Source organism: Harpia harpyja, chromosome 2, assembly GCF_026419915.1.
Source record: "Harpia harpyja isolate bHarHar1 chromosome 2, bHarHar1 primary haplotype, whole genome shotgun sequence".
Classification (NCBI taxonomy): Eukaryota; Metazoa; Chordata; class Aves; order Accipitriformes; family Accipitridae; genus Harpia; species Harpia harpyja.
The window spans coordinates 47,144,834-47,154,776 of NC_068941.1; the positions used below are offsets into that span (position 1 = coordinate 47,144,834).

General features: G+C 39.4%; 1 protein-coding gene across 2 annotated transcripts; it reads right to left on the reverse strand.

Annotated features, from left to right (window-relative positions):
* Positions 1-2,278: 2,278 nt before the first annotated feature.
* Positions 2,279-9,656, reverse strand: CBR4 (carbonyl reductase 4). Of its 2 annotated transcripts, none has more exons than XM_052778849.1 (6): positions 9,556-9,656; positions 6,782-6,923; positions 6,106-6,223; positions 5,482-5,618; positions 4,740-4,874; positions 2,279-3,399 (listed from the first exon to the last, which is right to left on the reverse strand). In XM_052778849.1, the coding sequence occupies exons 2-6, from the start codon at positions 6,921-6,923 to the stop codon at positions 3,221-3,223; spliced, it is 711 nt and encodes a 236-aa protein (XP_052634809.1). In that variant the 5' UTR covers positions 9,556-9,656; the 3' UTR covers positions 2,279-3,220. The 2 variants fall into 2 exon arrangements, with proteins under 2 accessions (XP_052634809.1, XP_052634800.1); XM_052778840.1 differs by having other exon boundaries at positions 6,106-6,226; positions 9,556-9,654.
* Positions 9,657-9,943: the final 287 nt, after the last annotated feature.

A 9,943-nucleotide genomic window follows, 5' to 3' on the forward strand; every position in this document is an offset into this window, starting at 1 on the left:
AAGTCATGTTTGATAAACATTTTAGAGTTCTTCTAAAGACTAAAAAGAGATGAGAGTAAGGAGATCTAATACAGCATGCTTGAAATTCTAAAAGGCATCTGACACATTCCCTTGCCAAAAACCATTAAAGATGCTGTGCTGCCAGCAGAAGTTGTCGTATCGGTAAATTGTTTAAAAGATAGAAGAGAAAGGGTATGAATCAGCAGTTGTTCTTTCCTAAGGACATGGATCGCCAAGAGAACACCTATAGAGGCACCTATACTGGGGCTAGCAAAGTACAACCTATTCATAAGGATTCTGAGACAGCAATTTCTGAAGGCCACAGTATATTCTAGTAACACTAAGTTACTCAAAGTAATAAAGGGATAAAGGAATTAAACAAAAAAATTGCAGAACCATTTCATTGAGGAAATAGGTCTTAAAACCATCAGATTAAATTCACTGTAGAAAAATGAGAACAATTTCCATTGGGGAAAATACAAAAAATCAGTTGTAAATACATATGTAAGGAAATGGGCTCCAAGCTGACCATTAATTATTTAGGACTGAGTTGTTGTTCTTGTATAGCTTCTGAAAACCAAGTGTAAATGTTAGGAAAAGGCAAAACAATTAGGCATTATTTTTGGAAGCAATATAAAGCAAAACACAAAACATCCTATTTTTTTTTTTTGATAAATCCACAGTGAACACTGTGAGTGGTTCCACCTGCTCCTCCCTCCTTGAGAAACTGGAAAAGTAAGGGACAACAGAGTTGACATAAGGTACAAATGAGCTTTCCAGCAGCAAGCAGCTAAAAGAAATATGACTCTTCAGTTTGAAACAGAAACAACTGGGGCAGGCAGAATACGATAGAGGTCTACGAATTCAAGAACAACACAGAGAGAGCACAAGAGGGTTGTTATAATGTCTCATCAAATGTAAGAACCTGCAGGCCTCAACCAGAGCTATCAGATGGCAAACATGTCAATCACAAATTGATGGAGGTACAAGAGTCTTCTAAGGAGACCACCACACACTTGATCCATTACCTACCCTATGCATTCACTACTTCCACTGTCTGAGACATCACACCAGGCCAGACAGAACCCTAGTCTGACAAACAGATATTACTTCTTAGAGTACGGGTACACAGTACACGCTGAAATGGATTACTGTTTTTAACTAGTTTTCAGTTCTAATTTACCAGTTTGAAGAAAAGGGAAATAAAAGGTCTTTTAAAAATACAACTTTAAGGCTACCAACACTTCAATCTAGTCCTATAGCAACAGGAGCAATAAAAAACATAGTATGTATTGCAACATTTTTTAAAAATTACTTAGCAGCATACTGAGATTCTTCTGAGGGTGTTATTCCAGGTTTTAATCACAAATATAAACTAAAAATGCCATTGCTAATAACATTTAACAGTTCCCTTACCAAAAAACCCAAGGGATAATAATAATTAGGGTCAGAACTCACTAAAGAGGAAGTTATTTTTAGTCTCTTAATTTTGGCTTCTGGTCAAGATATTCACACAGGCTTTGCCTGTCAAATACTAAGGACAGGTAAGGGCAGCAGCCAAGTTACTGACATATTACTACTTAACTAGTAAGAACAGGAGTACCAGCTGTCCTTCCTCATCTTCAGTGCCCTCAGAAAAAATTCATCTATTCTCTGGCCAATTCCTCCTATCAAAGAGAAACATAATTAGCAATTACATTTTTGGTGCAAAGACACATATGATGCATAACTCTTCACAGCAAATAACACCATCTCTCTACAAAGAGATAACAGTAAGATAAGGACTCCTGAAAGGACTACCTTTAGTGGTATTTTATATTCCAAAGTGAGTAACACAACCAACTGTAAAACCCCCTGAATATACAACCATTCCTTGTATTATTTCTCAGTACATACCTGCGAGAAGCTTGAACATGCACTGTTTTCTGGCACAAAGGCAAAATTTCTCAGCTGCACAAATGAAGAAAATCTCAGACTTCTAAAGACTGAAAGTTATCATCAGTGAGATCTCTTCTTTCTGTACTCCAGTTTGTGCCAAGACGGGAAGTAATTTCAAAAGCCTAATCAACATCTGGATCAAGATGCAATGAACACTGGAGCTAAGAAGTAAAGGTCCTAAACCACATTCATAGTTTTCTTCAGAGATGATAAAAACATCAGTTACCAAAAATTACTTGATCTCAATAGAAAAGCCTGAGGTCAAATTTTTGGTAATTTTTCATGAAGAGAAGAACACTCAGGATCATTTACAGCTGAATAATTACTCTGCTTCAAGAGCTGCTTTGAATAAAATAAATGGCTATTTTATTGACTATACATACATATTAAAGAGCATCAACATAACACAGTTGAACTGAGCATTCAAAAAGATATACAGCAATACACCTTGACTTCACGCTCTGGAAATGAGATGTGTTTCTAAACATCTACTGAGTCAGTGAAAAGTCTTTTATGCAGCAAGGCCTGCAACTGTGCTGTTCACCAGTGTATGTGCAGCTCAAACTCAGAATATTACAAAATTAGCAACTCCAATGACCAACCAATGGTCCTTCAATATATATACGCAAGCGTTACTGGATTAAATTAGTGCTGTACATACATTCAAGAATGGAACTAAGCATGTTTTGTCTTTATAAAAACACACTGTAAATAATTAAATCTCCTAAAGGCAATTCAGGTATGCTGAAGATATAGAATCTCCTAGCTTTGTAGTGTTAGCTACAAACAAAACCCAAAGGAAACTCCTTGCCACTTTGTAGGGACTAACTGATAAGAATAAAAAATTATACAGTTTGCAATCTTCACCTTACATGAAAAACTGGATGCAATCATACCTGCCATACATGCCTCCGCACTTTAACCTTTGTGTAACATGATAATTCGAATAAAATCTCCACTCTATCCCAAACTGGAAAACATGACTCTATAAAAATATAGTGCTTTAAAAATGTATCGGCATGTTACTTAAAACTATCACTATATCAAACCCAGACATTTTTCAAATTGTTACATACATGGACTTCGTAATACCAAATGACTCTTTTGGGTAGCTAAACACACAAGCTGGAACCCATTGTTGCTGAATTTCGCTTCGGACTAAAGAATATCAAGTCAATTACATACATCAATCTTCAACTAATTGCTGCACACCCCCCTTAATTATTATATATTTAGATATTACCATCATGACATTTAAGTAGGTACTTATTCAAGGTAGTATTTAAGTCAGAAGCTGCAAGCCTCCATCTACAATTAGAGTACTCCCTGTAACATAAGGGGACTCCAGAAGAAAGACAACAGCTTGTGCAACTTCATGAGGCTCTCCAAATCTTCCAAGGAGAATTGCTTTCTTCAGCTGATCTTCTTCCAAATGAGCAGTCATCTCTGTGTGAATAAAGCCTAAGAGAGGAGAGATATTTGAAGAGTTACCTAACCTTCAGCTAAATTTCTCTAGCAGATTTTCCTTGGAATCCTCCAAAGTGAAATTTACTACCAGGATTCAGCACCAGCTACCATTCTTCAAAGTCTCAGAAGTCAGTCCACATAATTTTATAGCCAAGAACAAACTTTTAGCTAAGCAATAAAATGTCTTCCGTTTTTGGAAGCACTGATGTAATCATAAAAATGCAGAGATCTGTACAAGTCTATGAAAAAAGAAAAGGTAACTCTAAAATTGGGCCCCAAAACCATATTTAGTATCACTTTTCTGATAGACAAAATAGTCATTTCACCAAAACATTCTCAATAAAAACATGGATATAAAATCTCTGACAAGAAACCCCTACAGCTTGCAAGTGTTTCCATTGTATTTTAGAACTTACAATGGCACTTACATAATTTCTATTATAGCACACATTTGAAGAGTATTTCTTGACAACATTGAAGGACATTTCTTTACTATTTTCAGTTACCTGAGATTCAGTTTTCCCACTGCTGCACTTCTCTTCACATAAGCTGCAGCTTCATAAAGAACTGATCTTATCTGCTTTCTAGCTGCCACCAAGAAGGGAAAGTCTCAGTTTTGTTTTCTTCTGTACAACTTTATGATGACACTGGGCCCTCAGTGAGCTGCTCAACTCACTAAACAATAAAACAATAAAAAGCATTTTTCCTGCCTAGTTCACAAGCTGAACTGTTTCATAGAGTGGTCTGAAAGGCATTAGAGCTAGCACAAGGTGAGCAGCAGAGTACACAGCTATGAGTGGAATTCCTTAAAGGTGGTGGTTTGCTCAGACTAGATTGTCTTGTGAAATCACAGCCTTGTCCTCACAGAACTTTCCAGACTCTCCTTTTACTACAGGGATAGACAGGGATGCTTTCATGCCAGCTTCTTGTGGTTTTTCATGTTTCTCTACTAACAAATAAGCATTCTCTAGCAGGAGACAAGGGTAGCTGTCTGTATATAATTAGTTCTAATCCTTCCATCTGCAAGGACAGCAGGTTTTGGAGGAGTAACAAAGAAAAAAAAAAAAAAGACATTTATTATGTAATAATGGATAGAGGAACAGGTACACACTCTTCCAAATTTCTCAGTGTTCCCTTAAAAAGACTGAGCATTTTGTAAAAGAATGTATTATTCTTTAAACTGAAGAAAAGAGATTAAAAGCATTTACATATAAAAGTTGAAGAAAATAATAGCAATCTGTCTTAAGTTACTTTCAGAGCACAGCAAATATCCAGCAGTCTTGATGACCATGTATTGCAACAGTCAAGGATGTAGGAACTTCCCAAAAACTAACCCGGAGCAACCACGTTGACTCGAATTTGCTTTTTTGCTACTTCTTTAGCAAGAGAGCGTGAAAATCCAACTAATCCTGCCTTGGTAGCACTGTACACACTTTGACCGGCGTTGCCTTTAAGGCCTACAATACTTCCTAAAAAAAAGAAACAACAAACAGAAGAAAAGATTAAATGACTAATCTGAAACCTTGTACTAGCTTTATCATTTTAGTTTTAAATTTGGAATGGAAAATGAGATTACAAGAAAAGGAATTAGAAGTATATTACTAAATGTACTTTATAGCCTGCTGCTGGGATACACAAATCCCTCAATTATCTGTGATTTTTGTGGAATCCATATATCTATGTTGACCAATAGGCACCAGGAAAGTAAAAAGAAGAGCTTTCTAAAAAAATATGCTTGCACAGAAAAAAAAAGAAACCAACTGTACCTATTTGATGCTTAGTTAATAACTAGCAGCTGGTAGATTTAGCTACTGAAAGAGCTGATAAAGAATGGTAAAATTCTTTTTTCCATAAAATATAAACTCTGAGGTGTTTATTACTGCAAAAAGCTGGTTTTACATTTAGAAGTTGCTGAAATTACACAAAATAAGCATTCGTAAAAAAATGCTAAATATAGAATGTCTAAATACAAAGAAAATAAGTCAATTGTAACAAGTAACATTTCAACAGTACACCTGCTAAACCTTTCTAGAAAACTAGTACATAGAATTCCACTGGATTAGACAAACAACTTACCTATATTGACAATAGCACCTCCCTGTTGTTGAATCATGCTTTTTACAGCAGCTTTGCATGTCAACATTGTTCCCAAAAGGTTAGTGTGAATCTGGGCTGTCATATCTTCAGTCTTGGTTCTCAGTAACAAACCATCCCTGACAAACAGACCAAAAAACCCAAAAGAATTCACTGAACAACCCCAATGATCACATTTACTCATAGTAAAACATGACTGATGAATGGAATATTAATGGGGATTTATATGGTTCTATACATTCTAGCATTCAAACTGATGACGCTGCGAGGATGACACATAGCAAGAAAAAAGTTAGCTATGCTTTTGGCAACAAAGCCTCCTTTGCAAAGAAGTATCAAACATTGTTTTGCACTATTTCAGGGGGAAGAAGTGGAAGAAAGAGGCGTAGAGGGGGAACTCATAAACTTGGAATGCAGAAACTACAGTGAAAGCTGTATCATCTGTTAGAATTTTACCATTATCAGGAACAAAATATTGGTGAGTGCTTAATACTGTTTTCAGATGTACTCATTAACAATACTTTTACTACATGCAAAGGCCCTTAGCACCTTACAATAAGATGCTGTCTTCCAGAATTACATACAATCTTGTAACAAATAACTAACCTGTTGATCCCAGCCGCATTAACCAAGTAGTTAATAGGACCTAAATTCCTCTGCATCTCCTCAAAAGTATTCTGGACTTCCTGTTCGCTCGATACATCACAGCTAAGTGCCAGATGTCCTGCTATATTGAAATAAAGGCACATCATAATAATGGTAAAAGATGGTATACCATTCATAAACCTTCTTCAGCATTTATCAATTGCAAAAACCCATGTTGAATTAGTGATAACTTGAGGAACCCATTTAATCTCCAGAGAATTAAATAAGGACAATTTTCAAGTATTGTACTGATTAGTTATGTGACAATTTCTTCGTTTATATTTTTGGCCTTTTGAAATCAAAAGTTCAGCGTGAGCAGGCTGGTCTCAGTTCTGGCTTGGCCAGGAGCCAAGGATGACTCAATTCATACAACCTCCCTGTTGTGACCTTGAACAATTCCTTTCATCTTACAATTCATATCTTGCAGATAGACTAGGTAACATACTTAACTTTCCCAAAGAATATTATGAAAACAAAATTGTACTGACATAGCTTTTCTTTCAAATTTCTCAGCCTTTTTTTTTTTTTTTTCATTTTCATCTAGTTAAAACAATGAGGTTTATTTAATGACTTACTACTTTTACAAGTTACCTAAGCATTGGACAGGGAAGAAATAATTGCAGAGCAGCATACGTACCACCAAGATTACGTGCAGTGGTTTGGGCTACTTCCAGATTTCTAGCAATAATTGCCAGGCGGCAGCCTTTCTGTGCCAGTAATTCTGCAACAGCTTTTCCTATTCCTCGGGATCCTCCAAAAATGGCACAAACCTTGCCCATCTTCAAAAATAATTCACAAATTGTGAACAAACCATGAATTTCAGGTCCAGTATAGCAAAAGAATAACCATCGTTCTTATCAACATCACAGCCATGCTAGTTTGTAGCATTTTGTAACGTCAGATTATAGAATTAGTGATTTGTTAATTTTTTATTCACCAAAAAATAAACACTTGAGCTAAATTAGACACCACTTCTACAAATGCAAGTTAATTCTTAGTGATTTCTGAACTAGTAAAAAAAATTATGCATGCAATCTAGCATTTCAATGCTAGTGTTATGATAACTCCTATTCAGTTGATGAAGTATGTGATTTATGTATCTAAAGGCCATAATGTATCATTCAGCTATTTATTCAAAGCCGACATAGTAGCTGTAATTATATTGTTCTTGCAAGCACTATTCTCGTACTAAAGTCATTTAGCCTCAAGGTCTTGCTCCATCCTAAGTACCTGTGTTGGACACCCACATTGCAAACCTTACAGAGCATGATTTGATACTACTGTATGTACAGTAGTTTAATACTAAGTTACACTACACAATACTATGTTTCACCACTAGCCTTAGGTTTTTTTGTTTCTGCTTTTGAAGAAAAAAAATAGCTTTTTGAAAAGTGAAATTATTCTGAAGTATCTAGCTTAGATGTTTAGGAAGGAGTGTAAGAAGAAAGTACTGTAGAATGATCTTTTATTCTGCAACCTCTAGAAACCAATCAGCTGTTCTGGGATTTCCTGAGGAGCCAGAGGCAGAATCAAAGCAATAGCAATGAACCTCTTTTCCATACATTTGAATAAATCCTTTTTGAACCCAATTATACTTTGTCTCCATAACATCCTGAGGCAATGAGTTTCATTATTTGTGGAAAAGTACTTCCTTTTGCTCTTAATTTGCTTTCAGATAATACTATGCATTTCTCCTTATAACTTCCTCTTACTGTTAGTAGCTTCAGAGGCTACTCTTCTGTATTTTACCCTCTCCCATAACCTCTTTCAGGTCTATCTAGTTACTCTTATATGTATGGAAGCCATTCTGTATCTCATTAAAGACTGTCCAAGTTCTTAATCCTGTCACCCTACCCTTTGCCTTGCTCTTAGGTCTATTACACCCTTTTTGATATGCGATAACCAGAAGAGCCCACAGTGTTGAGCATGCAAGGACACCATCAACTCATACAGTGGCATAATGATTGTGGTCTCCTGTGACAGGGCCTGAAAGAGCAGGCGGTCCTTTTCTGTAACAAAGTAAGCACAAGTGCTTGAAATCAACCCATGTATCTGCTTCCACTGGCAAGTTGAAATCAGCTTCCTAGGAGCAGGAAGAGGATTAAATACTTGCATCTCAGGCGGCAGCCCGTTCGACAGAACATGTACAAAAAAGATGTCCTGCATGAAAACAACTCCTTAGTGATAAAAACAGGCACCACTGCCTGACCAGAAAGACTAATCTTTTGGATAGTCTTCATTAGGTAGCTAGACTGCAAGAGATGAACCAAGAGGTCTTGCACCCCAGCAGCTACAGCTCTTACTGCCTTAGACTAAAGGCACAACCAACCAACCCACCCACCCACCCATATCTTGTTGACAAATTTTTCTGTTAGAAACAAAGTCTCAGTCTGCCTTTTCCATCATGACTATCTCTTCTTTTACAGAATTACCACAATGACTCTTGGAAGTTCTTGCCTACTTGTTGCAGCAATGTCATACTAGGATTTCCTCCTTCATATTTTGTTCTTACCAGCACTGAGCATACCTACTCTTTTATGTGAAACATGGAATAATATAGATTACGAGGGATCTCTGGAATTCATCTTGTCTAACTCCTCCACTCCTAAGTAATGTCAAGTGAACCATCTTATACTGTTTATAAATGCTGTCAGACCTATATGTATTTTCCCAATAATTCTGGACATGCTTAGCTACATAGGACTCAACAAGCTGCCTGTGGGGAGAGAACTTCTTTAAAATGTGTCATTCTACCCTTCCTGGTCTCTTTGAGAAGGGAAAAAAAAAAAATCTTAGCGATTCTACCATTCTCAGAAACAATAGCGAAAGTCCCTTGTATATTAACCAGACATTTACAGGGGGAGCGTAAGGCCTACTTCCAACGCAGCAATACACAATTTGTGGTTTAGCACAAAAGAGCTATAGATTCTTTGGAGTTGTGACTTGGGAGAAAAAAAAACTGCAGCAGGAGTAATAACCCTATATTCTCTGGTCAAATAAAGGTCGGGACAACCAAGTATCTTTTGAGCAACAGGCTCTTCTTCTAGGTCACAACACAGCACACACAAGTGCCTGCACTGCCTTTGTCCTCTACGGCTTTTCCCTTCTTTCAAAACAAACTCTTTAATCCGTGACCCCCAGGGCTCCAGTGGCACTACCGCTAACCCTCTCATGGCGCACCGCTCTACATCCGCTGGAGGACACCTTTCAACACATGCGAGTCGGGATACCGCAGCCGGCCGGGCCGGGCCGCCCCGCCGCCCGCACCTGTGCGCCCTCAGCCGCCTCAGCCACCGCCCCCAGCCCCGACCCTCTCGGACAACCCGTTCTCCCCTCCCGGCAGACCTTCTTCTCGTCGAGTCCCGTCCCGTCCCGCCCGCCCCCCCCCCCCTTTTTCGGGCTCCCACCAACCTCCTCCGACCCGGGGCGGCACTCCTGTCCCTCCCTCCCGAAGCCCCTCACACGCCTGAAGGAGGGCGGCCGCCCGCAAGCCCCCGGCGCGCGCGCCGCAGGGACTAACTGCCCCCAACCGCCTCCGCCCAAGGCCGCCCCGCCCGCCGCCAGGGGACGGCGGCGCACGCGCGCAGCGAGGCCCCGCGCCGCCCGGGGAGGGGGGGCGGAGGGAAGGAGCCATCGCCCGCCCGGTGGCGCCGAGCGGCTCCTCCGCGGGGCGGGGCGGCGCAGCCCCACGGGGAGGGAAGGAGGGAAGGAAGGGGAGAGGCAGGGCGTCCCGGCGCTGCGCCGCAGCACGGCTCCCGGCCCGGCGGCCGGGCTCCAGGTGGAGCCCGCGGCACGGACA

Bases quoted from the DNA above. Each gene is read 5' to 3' on its own strand.
- CBR4 (XM_052778840.1), bottom strand. From the start codon at position 6,923: ATGGGCAAGGTTTGTGCCATTTTTGGAGGATCCCGAGGAATAGGAAAA. The intron at 4,875-5,481 runs GTAAGTTGTTTG...TCTTTTTTTTAG, and splicing joins AGGTGCTATTGTCAATATAG to GAAGTATTGTAGGCCTTAAA. The intron at 3,400-4,739 runs GTTAGTTTTTGG...CTCCTCTCTTAG, and splicing joins AGTCAACGTGGTTGCTCCGG to GCTTTATTCACACAGAGATG.